The sequence below is a fragment of the Hemiscyllium ocellatum genome, chromosome 7 (genome assembly GCF_020745735.1).
Source record: "Hemiscyllium ocellatum isolate sHemOce1 chromosome 7, sHemOce1.pat.X.cur, whole genome shotgun sequence".
Taxonomy (NCBI): domain Eukaryota; kingdom Metazoa; phylum Chordata; class Chondrichthyes; order Orectolobiformes; family Hemiscylliidae; genus Hemiscyllium; species Hemiscyllium ocellatum.
Window position 1 is genome coordinate 16014367 of NC_083407.1, and position 23864 is coordinate 16038230.

The 23864-nt window shown below is 41.1% G+C and overlaps 1 protein-coding gene across 1 annotated transcript in view; it reads right to left on the reverse strand.

Annotated features, from left to right (window-relative positions):
- Nucleotides 1-5107: 5107 nt before the first annotated feature.
- gypc (glycophorin C (Gerbich blood group)) overlaps nt 5108-23864 on the reverse strand; it is a 97630-nt gene continuing 78873 nt past the window's right edge. The window contains exons 3-4 of the mRNA XM_060827810.1: nt 21894-21956; nt 5108-7975 (exon numbers count right to left, since the gene is read on the reverse strand). Coding sequence (XP_060683793.1) covers nt 7779-7975; nt 21894-21956 — 260 coding nt within the window. The 3' untranslated portion in view covers nt 5108-7778. The remainder of the gene's footprint in view (nt 7976-21893; nt 21957-23864) is intronic.

Consider the following 23864-nt stretch of genomic DNA (forward strand, 5'->3'; position numbering starts at 1 on the left):
ATCAGCATCAAACCTGAGAATCAAATAACTGGCTTTGTAAATTGGAATCTGCCCAATGAAATGATAGATATCTGAGTACCACACATAATATTTAAGTCATCTCACTGTGCCCTCCACTGTCTTTCCATCTGATAAACAGAGAGAGGCATAAGCAGTCAATTAACATTGTTCATTCATGCAAGGAAGCCAAGGTTCATGAAGTGCTTCTGGACAAGTTCGATCCTTGGTCTGGTGCTGTTCCCAGTTAGATTGTCTATAAGGTTCACAGTTGGTTTCCTGTGAGCTAGATCAGAGTTAGAGGCTGGAGAAATCAGTCCGGAATTCTAGTCAAATCGATATTCAGTGACTCCAGCCGGAAGGAGACAGTACATGAAATGAAAACAAAATTGGGTTCATATGTTACGGTTTTAAAAAAAGGAAAAGCTCAGTTAGGAAATTACATTTGCATAACAATTTTCATGACTGCGGGATACCCCAAAGCACATCACTGCCAATGAAACGCTATTGAAGGACATTATTAACTGCGGTGCTTCAAAGAGTGGACTCACCTTTACATTCCAAAGAAGAATTAGGGGTAACAGATGCTGACCTAGCCAGCAATGCATACATCCCACAAAAATATGAAAAATATAGCCCAAATATTCTGAGGAGGAGAAATTATACCCGATTCTCTCATTTGTTGGATGTTAACCTGGAATTAAGAGTCAAATGATAACCATGAAACCATTGATGATTGTCAGTAAAGTCACATCTGGTTCACTAATTTCTTTTGGTGAAGGGAAATGCCATCCTTACCTGGTCAGGCTGACATGTGACTCTAGACCCACTACAATGCGGATGACTCATAACTGCCCTCTGGGCAATTAGGGATGGGCAATAAATGCTGGCCTGGCTAGCAGCACCCTCATCCTGTGAATGAATAAAGTAAAATTGACTAAGTTTCTGGGTTTTGATGCTCAAAAGAGATGAACACAAACATGCAAATGACTCTTGATGTATCATTTTTAGAACATTTGCTATTCAATTTATTCTATGTCAATTGTACTGTTATTATTTTCAGCTAAAATGGATCAGCTTTCTGAATGTTATCAGTGTCCTACTATCACTTTGCTGTCTTGCCTTATGAGTAGGAGTGTCTCTGTTTTTCAAGGCTTTTTTTTAAAAAAAACAAGGTTACCAAATAACCTTTGTGAAGGAATATCCCAACACCTGCTCCACACACTCTGCCATTTGAGGATGTCACGGTTGTCTCGAACCATCATCTGCACTAATTAAAGCTTGGAGTAATAACATATGTTCCCCACTGGCATGATGTAACACAAGCTCAGTCCCCCAGCTGGAGTTGGACATCAAAGAAGAATGCTTTAGATAAATTTATTTCAGAAGATATTCTGGGTCTCCAACACCAGCTTCTTGAAATGAGCATACTTAGAAGGAAAAGTAATTTATTTTATATATATATATATATATATATATATATACATAGGATGTGGGCATCACTGGCCAGTGCCAACATTTGTTGGCAATCCCTTCAGCTGCCAACCACATTTTTGGGTGGGTCTGGAGTCAGATGTAGGCCATACCAGGTAAGGTTGAAAGATTGCCTTCCCTGGAGGACAATTGGGTTTTTAACTGCAATGGTTACATGATCGTCAATAGACTGGCTCTCTATTCCAGCTTTCATTGGACTCAAATTTCACCAACTGCCATGTTAAGATTTCAACGTCTGTCTCGAAGACGTTGGCCTTGGGCTTTGAAGTGGGGTAGTTAAGTGCTATTAGCACTAAACAATGCCTCACCTGAAGGGGATGTATGGTAAAGTTATTGTGCTACTACTGCCTCACCTCATATCTGCTTTAGCCAAATCAATAGAGATTAACTGGATAAACTTGGGAGAAGATCAGCCATGATGATGTAAAATTGTGGTATGGGCTCGAAGGGCTAAATTACCTACTCATATTTGGACCTTGTTTGCCTATTGGTTTTATAATACATTTGGCTCACACAAATTAACCTTAACCAATAATGTTATGATGTTTAATTCGGAAGCATATTTGGAATTCAGCTGTTCTAGGTACCGATCATATATCCTCTATCCAAGTGGAAGAATGTCTTGCGGCATCCTACTAGAATGACAAACCTTCTATCCAGACACCACACATGGGGTACTGCATATAGTTTTGCTCTCCTCACTTAATAGGAGATATATTTGCCAAAGACAGAGTTCAGTGAAGGTTCATCAGACTAATTCCTGGATAGAAGGTTTGTCATTTGATGAGAAATTCTGTTGGTTAGGCCTGTATTCAGTGTGGTTCAAACGAATGAGAGAGAAACTCATTGAAATATAAAATTGTGACATAACTGGATGCAGATTGGATCCAGGATAGTATTCCCACTGGCAGGCAGTTCTATAAAGATGGGCCATAATCTCAGGCTACAGGGTAGACCATTTAGGAGTGAGATGAGGAGCAAGGGGAGAGTGGCATATCTGTGAAATTCTGTCTGACATAAAAGCAATGGAGGACATGTCACTGAATATATTTTAGAAAGAGGGAAGAAAGCCATACAACAAATCCAATGGATTAGTGTTGTGATTTTTTTTAATGAAAGGTAAGAAATTCATTCCTGAAAAGTGACCTAAAGGTATCAGTTTCAAAAAGACATACAAACTTCGTCAGGGCTGGAGAGAATCCCTGGAGTGCAAATGGAATCAATCTTTATAATTCTTGACATAGGATAATCTCTGAATATGCATTCAGCCATTACTTTGAGTTTTGACTTTAAATAAGATAATCCAAAAAGCAATTGAGAAGAATTGAGAGTGGAGTTTGAAAGTACATTTCTGTTTCATTCCTAGCACTTTTTGATTCAGTTCAGCAGACACAAGTCACAACAATGGCAGTGTTTTCCTCTAGTTTGCGATGTTCCCAAACCAAGAGAGTTTTCACACTTTAAACATGAAAGGTTTTGGCCATCAAGTTTGGCGAGGAGTCTCAACAATGTCTATACATCTTGAGACAGAAAGAAACTTGAAGAAGTCAGATTCAAACAAAACTTCTTTTGCTTGTCACAAATGTCACCAGACTCTACAGAGTTTCACTAGAAAGCTGTTTATTTCAAAACTTAAAAGAGCTGAGTTAGGAGTATATCTTCTCTGGATAGGAGTTTCAATCATGGATAGCATTGGGCAACAGGGTGAAATTTTATATGAGTCAAGTCATTGCTAATTTCAAGATATAAATGCATAGCATGGTTTCTTTATTTCTTTTGCGTAAAGAAATAAGATTACAAGGCAAGTCTAATGCATCACAAGACATTACAAGATCAGCTCGACACATCAGGATTTGAAGAACTGTTCCTGGCAGGCACTAACTAGACAGGTGCATCTGTGTCTGAAACAATTCTACCTGTGCTTGCAGTATTTACAGTATTAACTGTAAAAATGTTCTAGCAACTGAAATGCAAATGTACTATTAAGCTAAGCCTCCTGTTTCAAGAGAAAACCATGTATCTGATGGAATAACTGGCTCTTAAGTAATATTCAGTAACCCCAATTGCTGCTTCAGCAAGATTGAGCCTAGGTCTGCCAATCCTTCTCCAATAGGTAACAGTATGTTGGAAAGAAGAATAAAAGCATAGACTACTTTATAAACGGTGAGAAAATTCGTAAAGCCAAAGTACAAAAGGATCTGGGAGTGCTAGTCGAGGATTCTCTAAAGGTAAACATGCAGGTTGAGTCCGTGATTAAGAAAGCGAATGCAATGTTATCACTTATCTCAAGAGGGTTGGAATATAAAAGCACTGTTGTGCTACTGAGACTTTATAAAACTCTGGTTAGGCCCCATTTGGAGTACTGTGTCCAGTTTTGGTCCCCACACCTCAGGAAGGACATACTGGCACTGGAACGTGTCCAGCGGAGATTCCCAAGGATGATCCCTGGAATGGTAGGTCTAACATACGAGGAACGGCTGAGGATCCTGGGATTGTATTCATTGGAGTTTAGAAGATTAAGGGGAGATCTAATAGAAACTTACAAGATAACACAAGGCTTGGAAAGGGTGGGCGCTAGGAAATTTTTTTGTCCGTTAGGTGAGGAGACTAGGACCCATGGACACAGCCTTAGAATTAGAGGGGGTCAATTCAGAACAGAAATGCAGAGACATTTCTTCAGCCAGAGTGGTGGGCCTGTGGAATTCATTACCGCAAAGTGCAGTGGAGGCCGGGACGCTAAATGTCTTAAGGCAGTGATTGATAAATTCTTCATGTCACGAGGAATTAAGGGCTACGGGGAGAATGCGGGTAAGTGGAGTTGAAATGCCCATCAGCCATGATTGAATGGCGGAGTGAACTCGATGGGCCGAATGGCCTTACTTCTACTCCTGTGTCTTATGGTCTTATGGCCAAATACTAGCCAGGAGGATTGATGACAGTAAATTCAACAAGATATCCAAGATCATATGTGAGATCATCAGCTGGTGACAGGATTCAGGAATTTGCCAATTAAGAGCGACTGAACTAATAGTCCTGAGCCAGAGTTCAATTGAATCATAGCTGGTGCTATTTCAATTCAGTTCATCAAACCAATTTGGAAGGGAGAGATGGCCTTCATCACAATCAAAAACAATCATGGATATGAATCTGATTCACATACGTCTTCTAAAATAGAAGGAACGTGTGTGGGTGGCAGTTAGATCAAGTTGGCTGTGATGCAGAGCGACACCACAACATGGCCGTGGTCCATTTTTGCAACCACACTCCTTGTCTTGGATATGGTGAGCCTCCAACTGGTCTCACTGTCACATAAAACTAGCTCTACAGTCATCTGGGACTATGGCAAGTTTATCTTTTAACCTATATGTACCTCTTGAACTGTAGACATGTGGTTAATTTGTGAAATCGTCCAAACCATTGTGGTGTACGCAAGAGAGCACCCTGCCTTCTCTTGGTCAAGTCGGGATTGGCTATAAACACTAGCCCTTGCCAGCAAAACCAACAGTTTGTGAATGAATAACAAATATTGGCTGTAAAACTCATGGGAATGTCATGTAAGCTGCTACATAAATGAAGATTCATTTTCTACTCAACTATCAATGAGAAGAAACACAAATGGAGCCAAACGCCGGTTTATTAATAACTATGATTAAAATCAGACAATTCAGATTTATGACAGGTTTATTGTCGCATATAAAATGGTACTAGTTTGAAATAAACTTTACATTTATTGCATTATATGATTACTGTTGAGGATATATACTTAAGGAATGGGCACTAGGCTCACTACTAGTGGTTGAGAAACAGAAGTCGTATCTTTAATATTAACGTGTGCACGCATCCTCTACTGCACAGGCTCACAGTTGTCCAGCTGTCATCTAGCAGCAACTGGATTTCTTTTTAATAAGTGAGAAGAGGAAACAAAACAGCTGACCTTATTCCTGATGGGAAGCTTTTGCTGGTAAACAATAATCACTTCACAATTAGAAACTAAATTTCAAAATTCACAGCCAGGTATTTAGTTTTGGCTTTGCAGCTTGTTTATACAGGGGGCTGCATCGGAGTCGGAGATTTCAATGCTTTGGCTTTCAAAAGATCTCTCTCAGGAAAGGGAGAGAGACAGGAAATGAAGAATTAGATAAGATGTCTATTTTTCACACAAGGATTGCCATGCATCAAGGAACATTGCAAGGATCAGTCATGGGCAATGGGTTTGAAGAGTTCTGATCCTCCTGTACTGTTCTGGAAATCGCCAAAAATTGAAACTTAATCTCCCAGACATTGAGGTAAGCAACACAGTAGAAAAATCAGGAAGAAAATCATTGTCCTTAAGCACTTTTATCTACCAAGAGGACAAGAGAAAGGGCTGTTTGATTTGGCAGGGTGGAGGGGGAAGGGAGGAGTGCGCATTGTGATTACTCCTCCAGGAAGATAATCTAACATGTCAACCCAGAGGTGGAAATATAATTACACACAAAATTGTTTTTTAAAAAAACTAACATCCTTCATTTTTTCACAACGCAATAAGAAAGGGCACAAGGACTCACAGTAAAATGTTAAAAATTGTAATAGAAATCCAAGCCTTAAAAACGCTTATGCAGTATTTAAAAAAAAACTGAAAAAATAAGACTTCACTTATCTAATGTTGAGGCACTTGCACACTAACGCATTATTTCAGGAATAAAGGAATTCAGTGCACATCTAACACACACCCAGGAACATAAAGTCATTCTATTATATATCAAGTCTACATGTAACACACAAAAAAAAGTAAAAACACATCACTTATAGACTCACTTACTTCATTGTGAATCATTGCCAGACTTCAGTAGTGATTTCATTTTAGTATTTTCTCATTTCCGGAAATAAAGGACCTGTTGTCAAAGTTTTTTGTCTTGCGCTTTATCAGGACAGAATTGCAAGAATACAAAAATCTCAAAAGGACATCTCAAAGCAATATGAATTGTTGTTTCATTTGAGATTTGGCGTTCTTGCACTTGTGAGGACAGAATCACAAGACAATGACAGCAGGTTTCTTTTTCTAAAGCAATACACAAGTTCTGCATTACCAAACAACAACTCTGTCATTATAATAAGTTTTAAGAGCACATGAGGGGTCAGAGGGTAGTCCATTCCTCTTTCTCCTTATAGGAGAAAGTGAGGACTGCAGGTGCTGGAGATTAGAGTCGAGAGTGTGATACTGGAAAGACACAGGGGGTCAGGCAGCATTTGAGGTGCAGACGAATCAACAGTTTTGGCATCAGCCCTTCATCAGGAATGATTCCTAATGAAGGGCATTTGCCCAAAATGTCGATTCTCCCATTCCTCGGATGCTACCTGACCTGATGTGTCTTTCCAGCACCACATTCTCGATCTTTCTCCTGAAATGTCAGTTTTCTCCAAATGACACTTTACCCATAAGTCTGTCTGGGTTAAATGGCTGTTCTTCACACAATGAGTTAGTGAGCAATGAAAGCTTTTTTTTCTAAAATATCATCTGAATGACAAGTCAGAAATACTTAAAACTTTGTATCTTCACAATATATTGATATAAGTGCACTTAACGTGGGGTTTAAGGGAGTATATTTATCAGAGGAAGTTGATATTACCCCTCCTTCGTTGTGTAAATGGACCAAAGGAGGGTCATCTAGTGACTGTTCTTGGTGCTTATAATTCTCTCAGCCTGGATCTGTAAAGAAACCTTGGTCCTTTGATCAGGCCTGCATCATTAAGTATCACAGCTGACAGTACATGCTTCCCTTGAACCAGAGGTCTATTTTCGGTAAATATGCGTGGTCACACAAATTTTTGGGATACAACTGGTCCAAGTGCAGAAAGCAAATTAAAAGCATTAATTAATAATGACATTTTAAAAAGGTTATGTATTGCAGCCGCATTGAATGCGGCTAATGATACAAAACTGGAGGTGTAAAAAACATGTTACTTTGTTAGTGGCTTTGTACATAGATATTTTGGCTTGTTTCCACAGCGCAGGTTGTTAAATGTAATGGTTTACACGAGCACAATATTTGTATGCTGGCACTTTAACAGTACTTTAGAAATACAATATAGGAAAATAATATCGATGTTTAAAGTTGCTTTTTTGGAGAATGTGCTGCCTTACTAGTAAATAAAGCAGCAACTTGCGACTTTCTCCCAGAATGGTGGTGAGGAGTTAAAAATTAGTTTGTCCGCTTGTTATTTTTTGCCTCACTGGGATTGATCTGAACAGAGAGTCCTGGTTGTAGTGTTAACGATTGCCCGATAACAAACAGGGACACCAGTCATCAGATGAAGTACTCCTTCTTGCTTTCGTCCACTGCATCTTGGAAGTTGGGGTCATTTTTCAAAGCAACATCTGCATTCTCTGCAAATTCTGTTCCTTTGGCCTCGTTGGTATGATACGTGCCTTTGTGCCTGTAGAGGTATCGGATCAAAACCACAAGGAGGCAGATAACCACAAATATCACCGCAGCTATGACACCTGTTGGCAAAGTGAAAAGTTAGCTTAAGGGACAAGAAAACTGGAACGCAAGAACATTATTCACCAGGTCAGAACTGAAGAGCCATAAAATCATACAAACATTTGGACAGTGCTGCAATAACAAAACAGTAAGTTAAAGAAAGGACAAAAAATTACACAGCTATGATCTGTAAAGGTACTGCCTGAAAAAGGTCGTGGAAGCAGATTCATACAGTGTAAAAGAGGCCCTTTGGCCCACTGAATCTGTACTTGCATCAATCCCACTTTCCTAAGACCAAAAAGACATGGGATCAAAAATCAGGTCATTCAGCCCATCGGACTGCTCCACCATTCAATCATGGGTGATAAGTTTCTCAACCCCATTCTCCCCATAACTCTTGATTCCCTTGATACTCAAGAACCTATCTATCTCAGTCTTAAATGCACTCAATGACGTGGCCTCCAGAGCCTTCTGTGGCAGTGAATTCCAAAGATTCACCACTGTCTGGCTGAAGACATCTCTCCTTAGCTCCATTCTAAAAGGTCTTCCCCTTAATCTAAGGTTATGCCCTCGGGTCCTAGTCTCTCCTACCAATGGAAACATCTTCCCAACATCTCCTCTGTCCAGGCCATTTAGTATTTTGTATGTTTCAATTAGATCGCCCCTCATCCTTTTAAACTCAATAGAATATAGACCCAGAGTCCTCAAACATTCCGTATAAGTTAAGCTTTTCATTCCTGGGACCATTCTCATGAACCTCCTCTGAACACACTCCAGAGCCAGTGCATCCTTTGAGACGTGGGGCCCAAAACTGTACACAATTTCCAAATACAGCCTGACCACAGCCTTATAGAGCCTCAGAAGTCCACCCCTGCTTTTATATTCAAGACCTCTCAAATTAAATGCCATCATTATATTTGCCTTTCTAACTACTGACTCAACCTGCAGGTTTACCTTGAGTACTTCCAAATCTCTTTGCACTTCAGACTTCTCCCCATTTAGAACATAACCCATGCCTCTATACTTCCTACCAAAGTGCATAACCTCTCATGTTCCTACGCTGTAGTCCATCTGCCACTTCTTTGCCCACTCTCCTAGCCTGTCCAAATCCTTCTGCAGCCTCCCCACCTCCTCAATGCTACCAGTGCCTTCATCGAGCTTTGTATCATCTTAGGCAGAATGCCCTCAGTTCCTTCATCTAGATCATTAATGTATAGACTGAAAAGTTATGTTGCCAACACTGAGCCTTGCAGAACACCACTTGTCATAGAGATATACAGCACAGGAACAGATGCATCAGGCCAACTCATCCACACTGACCAGATATCCTAACCTAATCTAGTCCCATTTGCCAGCACTTGACCCATACCCCTTTAAACCCCTTCCAATTCATATACCCATCCAGATGCCTTTTAAATGCTGTAATTGAACCAGTCGCCACCACTTCCACAGCAGCTTATTCTGTACATGTACCATCCTCTGCATGAAAAAACTCCTCCAACCCCCCCCCTTAGGTCCCTTTCAAATTTTACCCCCCTGACCCTAAACTATGCCCTCTAGTTCTGGACTCCATCACCTCAGGGAAAAGACCTCCTCTATTTACCTTATCCAGGCCCGTCATGGAGGAACTGGGAGTAAAGGATTGCATTTTTACAGGAGGGGGGAATGGGAGGAGGTGTAGCCCAAATAACTGTGGGAGTCAGTGGGTTTGAAATAGACATCCATGTAGAGTTGGTTACTGGCGGTGGAGATGGAGAGACCAGGAAGAGGAGGGAGGTGTCCGAGATGACCCAGGTGAATTTAAAAGTCAGAATGGAAGGTGTTAGTTGATGAATTGTTCCACCTCCTCACATTCCAGACACCCACCACCTTCGAGGTACAAATTAATTTCCCAAATTCCCCCTCTAAGCTCCCACTTTTCACTTTAAAATTATGCCCCTCTTGTTACCGAGTCTTCAACTAAGGGGAACAGATGCTTTCTATTCATCCTGTTTAGGTCAGTTATAATTTCAAGAATCTGTTTTGGTACCCATCTTCAGATCCACATTGTCTGTCACGCACACACACAGGCCAAACCACATCTGTGGGTTGGAGAGATGGACAGATGACAGAGCTCATGGATAGATGGTGCTGGTTTCTTTACAAACAAAAGGTGAACATTCAAAGAAAGATTTGAAGGAAGTACTTAAAAGCATGAGAGGTCTGGACAGCGAAGACAAAGTGAAATTTATAAAGTTGTCCTCTGATCATTGACTCTTCTGCCACCGATTCGAGATGACTGGTAAAAGAACAAAAGATGATCCTGACTTCGAAAGGGAACTGCACATTGACCATGGCAGGGACTAAAACTATATCAGGCAGGATTGCCTCCTGTGGACATCCGCATCCTGTCATCTGGCTCAAATAGGACTCAGAAGCCTGTGGCACATTGGAAACAATCACTCCCTGCAATTTTCTCTACAGTCGCCTGTCAATAGCAAGGAGACAGTGAGGACTGCGGATGCTGGAGATCAGAGCCGAAGAGTGTGGAGCTGGAAAAGTACAGCCGGTCAGGAAGCATCAGAGGAGCAGGAGAATCAACATTGAGCATTAGCCCTTCCTCAGGAATGAGGCTTCTTGATGAAGGGCTTATGCCTGAAATGTCGACTCTCCTGCTTCTCGGATGCTGCTTGACCAGCTGAGCTTTTCCAGCACCACACTCTTCGACTGTCAATAGCAAGGAAACAGGCTCAGCCCAATTCAGGGCAGTTGTTGTGCTGTCAGCTGGAGGTATTACAATCACAGGTATTACAGCCTGAAAGCATCAGCATATATAAAAAAACTGGAGGAGCACTCTTGAATATTCAAAACTCAAATTAAAGACAGCCTTTACCGCTGGAATGTGTGAATCTTGTTGCAAGACAGCCCTAGCTATTGCTGCCCCAAGCACGTAGAGTGCCCAGCTCTGCCCAATTCAAAAGCTAATACTTTAGTCTGAAGGCTAGCCGAGAAAATTCCAACTGGCTCTGACAATTAGCTTAAGCGGCCAAAGACAAACACAGATCGAGGGTGGGCATGAGGCCTTCTCAAAAGCTGTAATTCACTCCCAGGGAAATAGTCTGGGGGATTGGGGGCAGCACAATGGATACAGGAAATTGATATGCTGGCCATCAGTAGGAGTTTTCGTGCCATCATAACCATTCCCAGCCCAGGGAGGGCCCTGCTGACTTTGATCCTTCTAATGTTCAGCTAAAGGCAAACTAGAACTCACTTGTTTTAATAGCAGAGATGAAGTGCCAAATGAAAATAAAGAACATTTTTACAAAAAAAAATCATATCTTTATTGTCTCAATTAAGCAGGTGTCATGGGAATAAAGGCCTACATAAATTTGGCATTTCAGCCACATATTCAATACAAAAGCAATGTCATTCTCTCATCTGCAAGATCCACCAAAGGAGAGCGTCTGTAGGCTTGTAAATAACAGTGAGTCAGATGGTGCAGGATTAAAATCATGGCTCTCTCCTTTCACAAGTGTCAACATTTAACTCGACTGAAAGGGTGGAAAGAAATGAAAAGTCCTTCAGGGTCTGACAAAAACAACATTGGGATAGGTACCACATTCAGTGGTTCACACTGCTGCCTCACAGCATCAAGGGCCTAGGTTCGATTTCAGCCTTGGGTGACTGCCTGTGTGGAGTTTGCACATTCTCCCCGCGTCTGCGTGGGTTTCCTCTGGGTGCTCCGGTTTCCTCCCACAATCCAAAGATGTGCAGGTTAGGTGAATCGGCCATGCTAAATTGCTCATTGAGTTCAGGGATGTGGGGGTTAGGTGCATTAGTCAGGGGTAAACGTAGAGTAATAGAGTAGAGAATGGGCCTGTGTGGATTGCTCTTTGGAGGGTCGATGTGGACTTGTTGGGCCAAAGGTCCTGTTTCCACACTGTCGGGATTCTTTGATATATCTCAGATTTGATAAACCTTCTTTTGGGAAAAGTACAAGAGCTGGCTCCAATTCCATAGCAAATGAAAACTGAAGACAAATCCAATTACCTGGCAGTGACCATAAACCAGTAATTCAATTCCAGACTCTCACTGGTGCAACGTGCATGGCTTTGCTTGATTGTGACAGCATGTAATGTTCTCTGAATCATTTGATTAAATTACTGCCCTGGAAAATAATCACCAGACTTAGATCTTCCAAGTCAATTCGTCTCAACCCACTGAAATCGCTCTCCACTTTTAAATTCCAATGAGAGAAATGGGTGATTATAACTTTGTTGGTATTTGGATTCAATGATGTTAAACTCAACTTTCCCATTGAAATAACTTCAATAATTTCCAGCCTCCTTTGTCCTTGAAAATTCAGCCAAATAGCATCCTCTAGCCCACTCCACCAAACAGTTTAAATGCTCTGTGTGCCAGAATGGGATCTTACATTCCTCACCAACTTTGAATCAATAAAACTGAACTCACTTGATCTGAAAACCTGCACAAAATTTGTTACAAATGGTTCATCCAGACGCTAGCCGAAAATGTTCCAACTGGCCTCTGACAATTAGCTTAAAGTGGCCATTGACAAACACAGATCGAAGATGGGCATCTGGCCTTCTGTATCCCAACAATTAACTCCCAGAGAAATAGTCTGTGCAGGACAGTCAACAAACCAGAGATGGGAGGACTTAGGAGATGGGAGTTAAAGTCAGTTTAACCACTACCAAAGAGGAAGGATTCTAAAACACTATGCTAACATGGGACCCCTTTGTGTCCCCACTCATAACATGCAGCTCAGAGCCAGAAGTGAACATTTATCTGCAATATGTGAGGCAGTGAGCTTTAAAACATTTTGTTTTCATCTTTTGCGCAAAGACCGGCAACCAATCTTTTAAACAAATTAAATGTCATCCCTTAGAGGTTTACCCTCTGTTGTGTAAAGCGGTTGGAGGAGGGAGGAGATTTGCATGTTTATTTAAATCACAAAGACAGAGAAATTCTAGACAAACAGATGTGCAGTCTAACACTACCTGAATGAATTGAAAGTTTCCATTTTGCATTCGTGAAGGAGTCAACCATAGGGAGGACAGATTCAATTCAGGACCTGCAATCAGCAAATTACATTCACTGACAACAGTTAGCTCAAGTCATGCGAGGTAAATTCAGACAGTTTTCCACTTTCTGAACCTTTACAGCACAGGAGTTGGCCACTTGGCCCATCCTGAATGCGCTAGCTCTTTATAAACAAGTTTGATACTTCACAAAACCTCTCATTTGAAAAAATATCCAAATTGAAAACAAGCTTTTTCTCGTAAGGGCATTCCTTGTCCCAACAATCAACTGAACAAGAAATTCCCTAAACTTTATTGTAATCCACAATGCACAGAAAAAGTGAAAGTAGATTAAATCAGGACTTCTTAAGAATAGAATCATATAAATCCTTCTGAAGATAAAAAGAAATTACAAGGTTATGATGAAAGTGTGATGGTGGGGAGGAGGGTTGCAGCACCAATTACTTAGCACAGGGGTTTACTGAAGAGTGAAATCAGGAGGGCAAAAAGGGGGCACCAATTAGTCTTGGCTGAGAAGATTAGGATGAATCCAAAGAGGTTTTTCCAGTATATTAAAAAGGAAAAAGAATACCTGGAGAGACAATAGGGCCCCTCAAGGACCCAATTGGACATATATGTGTAGAACCACAGGAGATGGGGGAGGTCCTCAATGAATATTTCTCCCTGTTGTTTACCGTGGAGAAAGACATGAAGTTAGTGGTCATATCTTGGGACAGTTCATATCAAAGTAGAGGTGGTGTTGGACATATTAGAATATATGAAGGTGGATAAATCTGCTGGCCCTGACCAAATATTCCAAGAGGCTAGAGAAGATATTGCAGGGGCCTAGCTGATATTTTCGCATCATTGTTGCTAAGGGTAAGTTCCGGGAATCAAAAGAGAAAATGCTGTAAAATCTCAGCAGGTCTGGCAGCATGTGTAAGGAGAGAAAAGAACTGACGTTTCGTGTCTAACTGACCCTTTGTCAAAGCCCACGGAAAGTTCCTGGAAGGCTGGAGGGTAACGAATGTTATGCCATTATTCAAGAAGAGTTGCAAAGAAAAACCTGGGAACTGTAGACCAGTAAGCCTAACATCTGTGGTAGGAGAGTTATTGAGAAGATTCTGATGGATAAGATAAGATATACATGCATTTGGAAAGACAGGGTTTGATTGGACGCAGTCAGCATGGGCTTTGTGTGTGGGAGATCATGTCTCACAAACTTGTTGAGTTCTTTGATGAAGTGACCAGGAAGATTGATAAGGGTAGGGCAGTAGACATGGTCTATATGGATTTCAGTAAGGCATTTGATAAGGTTCCACATGGTAGGCTGCTCTGGAAGGTTGGATTACATGGAATCCAGAGCAAGTTGGCAAATTAGATACACAATTTGTTTGATGATAGGAAGCAGAGGGTAACAGTGAAAGGATGCTTGTTGGACTGGGGGCCTGTGACTAGTGGAGTGCCTCAGGGGTTGGTGCTGGGCTCATTACTGTTTATTATCTGTATCAGTGATTTGGATGAGAATGTACAAGGCATGATTAGTAAGTTTGCAGGTGACACGAAAATAGGTGGTATTGTGGACACTGAGAAAGGTTGTCAGAAATTGCAGCAAGATCTTGATCAGCTGGAGAAGTGGGCTGAGAAATGGCAAATGGAGTTTAATAGAGATAAGTGAGAGATCTTGCATTTTGGAAAGTCAAAGCAAGGTAGGAGGTTCGTGGTGAATGGTAGAGCTTAAGGAGTGCAGTGGAATAAAAGGGACTTTGAGAGTTCAGGTGTACGGTTCTCTGAAAGTGGAGTCACAGGTAGACAGGGAAGTGAAGAAAGCATTTGACACACCAGCCTTCATCAGTCAGAGCATTGAGTATTGAAGTTGGGAAGTTGGTGAGGCCACACAGAGTATCGTGTTCAGTTTTGGTCACCTTGCTATAGGAAGGATGTTATTAAGCTGGAAAGAGCACAGAAGAAATTTACAAGGATGTTGCCAGGACTCGAGGGACTGAGTTATTGGGAGAGGTTAGACAAGCTGGGACATTTTTCTTCAAGTGGAGGAGACTGATGAGGTTATCTTATGGAAGTGTATAGGATCATGAAAGGCATGGTGCTATGACATGGGGTAAACTCCTCTGCTAATTTAAACCCAACAGAGAAGCTCACCTTGTGCTGTAATCTGTTAAATTTCGGAGAAGCAAAGAACTATTACAGACGTCATTAATTAAAGTAAAAATTAACAATTTTATTCTTTAAGTCCAAAAGAGAACATTAAACAACTATTTACAACTCCTTTCTCAAACTTATCTTTTACCTCCTACTCTACAATACCTGTCCGATAAAAACCCCCGAATTAGATTTACAAAAAAAAAATTCAACTTTAAAAACCAGCCAGCTGTCGAATCCTCTCCTTGTATCTTCCTCTGCAGATTTTCCTCAGTCGTCTTTTCTTCAGTATTCTGCTTCACACATCTTCCATATTAACAGGTACCTTTCAGATAGCTATTCATCCAGCAATCTATACTTGCTGGAGCTTGGCAGTTCTTCCCCAAACTGATCAAAATGTCTGGTTTTATACCCCAAAACAATGGATCATTTCATTGGTTTTGATGTCATCAAAAATATTATATTTCAAATTCATTGGAGTTTGGTATCTTGGGGCAAAATTTAAACTGATTGGCTGAATTTGAATTTGTTTTTGATCCATTGCAACACAATTTCAGCTACTTGTTTTGACCAAGTGTTACATTTTTACTTTGTTCAGGGCACTTTGTGCTTTCAGTCAGTCCTTAATAGCTTTTCAACTCTCAAAGGCACAGAACATACCTACACCTTCATAACAATGGGAAGGATGAACGCACTAAATCTTTTTCCCAGGGTTGGGGAGTCGAGGACTATAGGGCATCAGTTTAAGGTTAAATGGGAAAGAATAAAAGTGAACCTCAGGAGCAACATTATTTACACAGATGGTGGTAAGCATATAAAATGAACTGCCAGCAGAAGTAGTTGATGTTGGTCCAATAACAAATGTTAAAAAGCTTTTGGACAAATACATGGATAGGAAAGGTTTAGAAGGATATGGGCCAAGTGCAGGGAAATGGGGTTAGCTTGGATGGACATTTTGGTCAGCATGGACCAGTTTGGGCCAGAGGGCCTGTCTGAAATCTGTAGGACTCTATGACCCTCTCAAAAGGATTGGCACAGTCATGACAAACTGATTGGCCTTCTAACTGTACTATATAATTTTGAAAATATCTTCCTTTATTCTTTGAATGATTTTGAATTCATGCCTACCCATTACTGATTTCAGGGAAATATAGTTTCTCTCCTGTTAACCTCATCAAAACAAAAAAAAAGTTCAAATTGACATAACACAATTTGACTCAATTGGTCAATGCTCCAGAAGATAATCATATAACCTCCCTTTCTATCCAGCCATCAAGTAATCCACCACTACCGCTGCCTTTATTAGCTGATCTCCAGCTTCCTCAAAGATTCATTTATGCCATTCACCATCACTACTCCATGTTCTTATCCCTTTCTGGGTAAGGATGTTCCTTCTGAATTCCTGACTGGTTCTATTTGTAAGAATCTATTAATGACTGCTACTTTTTGATGATATTTCCACAAATGGAAATAACAATTTTTATTTGGTAGCACTATTTAAGTCTTCCCATTAAGTCATCCTTCAGCTTCCCTAATGCTAGAGACAGGTCCCAGTCTGTCCAGCCCTGTCTTGACAATTACATTGCTTCTTTTACACATATGCATTTTCTCTACATCCTTTATCATGACATGGAGAGGAGATCTCTATCGATTTCCAATGTGTTCGAGGGGAGGTTCAGTACAGATTCAATTCAATCATGTTACCTCTAGATTTTGCCTGTTGAAACCAATGAAAAAAGGTTCACATTCTATACTGCGATCTCAAACAATACAGCCCTGGCTTCATTCTCTCAGAAGGGTGTCAAACTGGATAAACGCTCTGCTCACTATCCAATGTAAGTGGTGTGGGGGTGGACACTTGGTGAGGGAACAAGATCTGATCAACAGCCAGCCCCTCCTCAACTGACAAAACCCATATCAGTAACAAAATATTTGTCTGCAAGAGGCACAGCCCAAAGAATTAATTAGTTATCTCTTGTTGTTGAGGAGGCAAAAACACAGACAGGAAACGAGAAACCAAGTTTAGGGAATATGACAGCCAGAGACAAACATCGAAACTGTTGCAGATGTTTCTTCTCTCATTTTGTGGGGTGCTCCCATACAAAATACCATCAAACACTCAATTAGAATGAAACAGTACATTTTTGTTTCTTTCCTTCCAAGAATACTTGGCAACCTTGTGAAAATATGACTGCACTAATCTCCTCACTGCAGCCTCCCCACATTTATTTAATCCAGATGTCACCAGGCTGCAGTCGGACTGTTGTGTTCTTTCAGGTACAAAGAGACGTGGGGCTTAACTTTAACCCTGAGTTGATGGGGCAGGAAGCCTACATGATCAGGTAGAATGTCAAATTTACTTTTATCTATGCAAAGTGTGCGTGTGCGTGTAGTGACTGAGATTGAGAGTAAGAGAGAAAGAACAACAAGAGCAGCACTATCCATGTCAGAACCCATTGCAACAGTTCTTCGAATCAAAACAGAAAATGTTGTACTTTCAGGCTCAGCTGGTGAGTTATTATCTGTGGAGAAACACCAACAGAGTTAAAGTTTCAAGCCTGTGACCTTCTGATAAAGGTCATTGACTGAGAATGGCAACTCTACATGTCACTCCACAGATGCTGCCAGACCTGGCACATTTCCAGCCTCTCCTGCTTTTAGTTCAGCTCCTTCAAAATTTTACATCCAGTTTCCTCCAGGTGTTTGCGTTGCTGGTGGCATTCAGGGTCATTTGTCTGACCACTGTTCCACCCATTGGTGGGACACCTGACAGTGACCTCACGTCTTGTCACCAAATCTAGGGAGAAAGTCCCACCTCGGAGAACTTTCAAACAATCAAATGGCCAATGCCCCCCTCGCTCCAAGTGCAGAGCCAAGCCTTCAGGTAGATGGTCTTGGAGGCTCTGCCTAGGGCAGATAGGCCAAGTGGACCTTCAATAACCCCTCCCCTTAACTGGCCACTAGCTGCTCCAGCGAACTAAACCAGGGTACAAACATGCTGCAGGTTTCTCCCACCACAACCCAATGGTGACAGGGCGAAGCATAGAGTGGCCAATCTATCCCAAGATGCCATAAAAGCCAATCTAAAGTGACAAAGAGAAAGGAGAGCACAAGAGCAAGGTACAGATTCTAAGACAAGTGCACAGAGGTGTTGAAGCTCAAAGAAAACAGGCCCTTAGGCCCATTACATCTGTGCCAGTCAAAATCAACTAAACAATACTAATTCCATTTTCCAGCACAAGGCAATGCCTTGACAACATCTCTGCACATCAACATATTGAAACATTGAGGGTTTCTGCCAATTCCAATGACAGGTAAGTTACAGATTCCCACCACCGTCCAGGTGAAAACATTTCCCACATCCTGTCTGCACCTGTTGCTTACCTTAGATCTACATCCCCAGGTCACTGATCTCCCCATTAAGGGGATAAATCTCTTCCTGTCTAAGTCCCTCAACTTTATAGAGTCAGAAACAGCTCTTCTCTCAAGGTCCTCTGCTTCAAAGAAAACAGCCCCAGTCTGTCTGATCTTTCTTATGATCTTAGATTTATATTGGAAGATTTTCACAATAAAAAAAATTGTTATGAAATGAGAGGCCTGAACAACTATATAAAACAAAAGTTATAGATGGTCTAACAAAAGCCTTCTCTCACCGATTTCTCTCACAGACAATGTTGTACCAAATGGCTCATACCTGAAAGGGTTTATTCATCACAAGTTCTACCTGTCAGGATATAAGGGACTGCTCATTAGAGGTGCTAACCAGGTTTAAATGGAGCTTTAAATGACCATCCAGTTGTTCTTGTGCTAAGCTAGTGCTAAAGGAGTAATGCATGCTTATTCAAGTTCAGCCTGATACCTCACAAGGTATAACTTCAGTATTCAGTAGCTATTTTCATTACATCTTTGTCATTAAACTTTATGGTTGATTGAGATTAAACTTCTCTTCGGCTGAAGACAGTGTGTGGACATTCTTCCCACAGTTTCAGTAACTTAGACTTTCATCAATAAGGATAATTAGTACCTGTACCCAGGGCATCTCAGGATGGTTTCAAAAGAACATGACCACACAAACGGATGTACACCCAAAAGCAACAGAGCAAGGATGACGACAATAATGGTGAGGCATCCGGAGTGAAAATTTCCAATGGTTAAAGGAACCTAAAAATTCTCTAGCAATTCAGATTATGTCACTTGTTATAGTTAACAAAAACAAAGAAATATTACACAGCACAGGTCAAAATCAGTTTAAGTCAGCATAGGATTTATCGCCAATCCATTAGCACTACTTTGCCTCCAGCTGCATTCTGCTTACCTGCTGTCCAAAAAAACAAGCAAACTGGAGACTATGAACTAACTATTGGGCTTCACACCAATTATCCAGCTGGTGGATAACCCAAGGCAGTAATTCAATCTTCAGTGTCTGTTTTTATGAAGGCAGAGTTACATCATAGAATTCCTACTTTGTAACTCACTGCCAGCTGTCCTACTTGACATCCAATAATTCCCCTTCTATGGTCAGAGGCATCAACACCCTTGTCTTTTGATCATTTCCAATCTTCAGTCAGATCAGAATCCTGCTCAACATGGAAATAATGTTGTTGCCCATTCATGTTTTGTTTTTAAAATCTCACAGCTAAGAGGAGCAATAGAATGATTTGGGTTTTCATTTATGCAATTACTGTCATCACTTCTTCCCTCATGACATTACTTCATGCTGGGATTACACTCCTCTCTGGTATAAAATCCTCTCAGATATGTAGTTAAACAATGGGCAAGGTATTTTTCATAACATTATTTGTAGACTGTGAACACAAACTTAGAGGAAAGTGATCAAGGAATTAGTTTCCTAGATGAGAAATGGATGAGCTTAAGAGTGTCAGTGAGGAGACTTCCAGTGTGTCTTGCCTCAATTGGTTTTCATGACCAATTGGGGGAAGGATTGGGGGTAAGGGGTGTCTATTATATTAGCATTGTGAACATCATTGTGAACCAGCTCAAACACAAATAGCTGGGAGAAACTCAGCAGGACTGAGCATCTGTGGAGAAACCGCAGAGTCAAAATTTCAGGCCCATTAACCCTTCAAATGTTCACTCTGCTTTGTCTCCACAGATCCTGCCAGATCTGCAGTTTCTCCAGTACTTTTGGTTTTTGTTTCAGATTTCCAGTATCTGCAGATCTTTAGTTTTTATGAACCAGATGATGATCGCTTTCTTTCAACACTGCGATTGGTAAACCTGAGGCACTGCACATCATGCACAATAAATCTGAAGCGACCTTCCTAATTGGCCTCAAGAAACATCCTACTGCAATTAGGCAAAATGCCCTATTAATCTAATTACACGGTTACAACATAATAATTGACACTTTCCTTAATAATCTTTATTCCCTTTTGGACCAAATTCCTCCCCAGCTACCTCTGCCTCATGCCTCACCCTCCATTCATCAAAGACCAGCACAAACAGTTTTTAGAAAAGGTGGCTGGATACTAAGAACAGGATATCCCGTTCCCTTCCTTGCCCCAGTGTCATGCGGTGATTAGACAGTCTTTACAACACTGAGATTCACTATTCTAGCATCACCATTATTCAGAGCTCAAGATCAGAATGGGCACAGCATTGATTCACGAAACAATGCATCCCATTACTTTATAAAATTTCTACTCTGCTGTCCCAAATCGACTCATTTTAAACTACATTGGGGTATTTCTGCCACCTTACCTAAAAGGTATATTTCACATGCTAGCTAGAAACAGGTGCTGATCATTTGCAGGTAGCATCACGTTGACTTCATCACCAAACTGTAGTGCCAGTGAGGCTCACCAGATAGCAATCACTAAGTAGGGACACTGGTTATTTTCTCTCCCTAATCCAGCCAACTCCATCTTAGTTTGAGATGAATCTGTAGGTACCGTGAATCCAAACTAAAGCCTTCTTGGTTTGTACAACTCAGAGGTGGAGGTTTGCATTCAGGGCAGCACCTTGGCTCAGTGGTTAGCACTGCTACCTCACAGAGCCAGGGACCTGGGTTCAATTCCAGCCTCAGGTGACTGTGTGCATGGAGTTTGCACATTCTCCCCATGTCTGCGTGGGTTTTCTGTGGGTGCTCAGTTTTCCACCCACAGTCACAAAGATGTGCAGGTTAGGTGAATTGGCAATGCTAAATTGCCCATATAGTGTTCAGGAATGTGTAGATTGGGAGTAATAGTTAGGGGTAAATATCGTTAATAAGGTAAGTGAACGAGTCTAGGTGGGTTATTCTTCGGAGGGTTAATGTGAACTTGTTGTGCCAAAGGGTTTGTTTCTACACTGTAGGGATTCTAGGTATTCCAGACTCATTGGGATCTTTAATGAAAATGTAATTTTCATTTAGATGGAAGGATCTCATTAGGGCTTTATTTGTGTTTTCCTTGTTAACACACTGCTCTTACTGTGATGGTGGCGTGGGGTTATGCCCTTAGAGTCCAATCCAGAAAAGCTGAGATCCAGGTTCAGCCCAGGTTCTGGATTGTAACTGGCAAGATTTCCCTTCGATTCCTGCTGTAAACGAATAAATAAATCTGAGTTTCCACTTTCTCTCCACTAGTCCAGTAACAAGTACAAGACACCCATCACAGTTTGCTGAGAATCTATCGTGTACCTTGGGAACTATAGTGACACATTATGTTGGGATCACTCCTGTTATTATAAATTGAACATTATGATTCAGTTGCTTTTAAAATGAACTAACATTGAAATTTGAAGATGAGCATCTTACCTCCAACAAGCGCAGAATCCATTCCACCATTACTGACAGGTGTATGTCCTGCTGTAGAAGGCTCTGCAATAAAACACATCAGAGAATCAGTCTGTTTAAGTATCTTTGCTGGAGCACATGGCCAGTCTAGAGAAACCAAGGATAACCTTTAAGATCTCATAAAACCTTCGTCCTCAAGAAAGCATATCTAGATAAAGAAATTTGCATCAGCCTGACACTTTTGTGCACTTTACTCAACCTGAATATTATCAGTTCAGTTGAAAATGTGTTGCTGGTTAAAGCGCAGCAGGTTAGGCAGCATCCAAGGAACAGGAAATTCGACGTTTCGGGCATAAGCCCTTCATCAGGAATGAGAAGAGTGTGCCAAGCAGGCTAAGATAAAAGGTAGGGAGGAGGGACTTGGGAGAGGGGCGATGGAGATGTGATAGGTGGAAGGAGGTCAAGGTGAGGGTGATAGGCCGGAGTGGGGGTGGGGACAGAGAGGTCAGGAAGAAGATTGCAGGTTAGGAGGGCGGTGCTGAGTTGAGGGAACCGACTGAGACAAGGTGGGGGGAGGGGAAATGAGGAAACTGGAGAAATCTGAGTTCATCCCTTGTGGTTGGAGGGTTCCCAGGTGGAAGATGAGGCGCTCCTCCTCCAGCCGTCATGTTGTTATGTTCTGCAGGTCCAATTCCAGGATGTGAAAATGTAATCTAGACTCTAGACCAATTCCAAGGGACGGCCTCGTAATTGATAGTGATAGCTTGATGTGATTTTGAACTAAATTTAGATTTACCAGATTAGAGAGGTCAGAGTATTACAGAAAGGTATCTGGTCAATACTCTCTCCTGAATCAATAGTATCAGAAGGAAATGGTCTGGTCATTCATCTCTTTTGCTATTTATGTAGATCAAGAATAAAACTTCAGGGTGATTCCAGTATCCACACTATTTTATTTCTGTTTCCTTCCATTGTACCAAATGTTGAGTGACAATCTTCACAAACTAGGCTGGATGGGTGAAGAAACAGCCTTTAAAAAATGATAAAACATTCCAAAATTCGCAGAGAAGGAAGGAACTTGGTTAAAACTGTATTTCTTTTTGAAGCTAGGATATTTTATCTCCTGTGTGTGGTGCTTCTTTGATCCTCCCCAGATCTCCTCCAACTTACAAATCCAATGAGTTCGACAAATAGATAAAACAAGGTCCAACTCCATCCCTGCTGGACTCTGATCTAAGGGTTAAGTCAGCAGTATCAGTGACACGGTCCTGTGATGGAGACGGTTCTGTGTGAAGCCTCACACTCAGGCTTTTCCACGATATAATTAAAAGACAATGTTCAATAAATGTTTATCAATAGCTTAGACTCCTGTAATCTCAATCAATGCTAATTAAGACCCACAATATTGTTAACAATGATTTTACAGAGGTCCTTAGACAATAAGTTACTCAAAAAGAACTCATATTGAAGCTAACATAACATAGCACAAGTCATTTGCATGTAGCAGAAAACAAATAGGGCATAGGCGTAACAACCAACATCAGAATACAACAGAGTAAATTTTCATACGGGAGCAAAATTTGCACGTGCTATTCATAATAAATTTGACTTCATCTCCATAAGTCAATATGGTTTCTGCAGAGGTCTGTTTATTATACACTGGAGTATTATGTAATCATATATTGAATATTAATAAAATCTATTGTTTACAGGACACACACAAAGACCAGACCTGGACAGACCAGGGTGATTGTGGGAAGGACGTTCACTATGCCCAGAAGCAGGGGTCATGGTTTAAGGATACAGAGGCGACCTTTTAGGACAGAGACGAGGAGAAATTTCTTCATCCAGAGTAGCGAGTCTGAAATTCTCTGCCGGGGCAAGCAGTTGAGGTCAAACCATTGGGAGTTTTTTCAACAAAGACACAAATATAGTTTTTAGGGCTAAAGAGAAGAAGGACATGAGAAGAAAGCAGGAAGACGGCACCAAGTT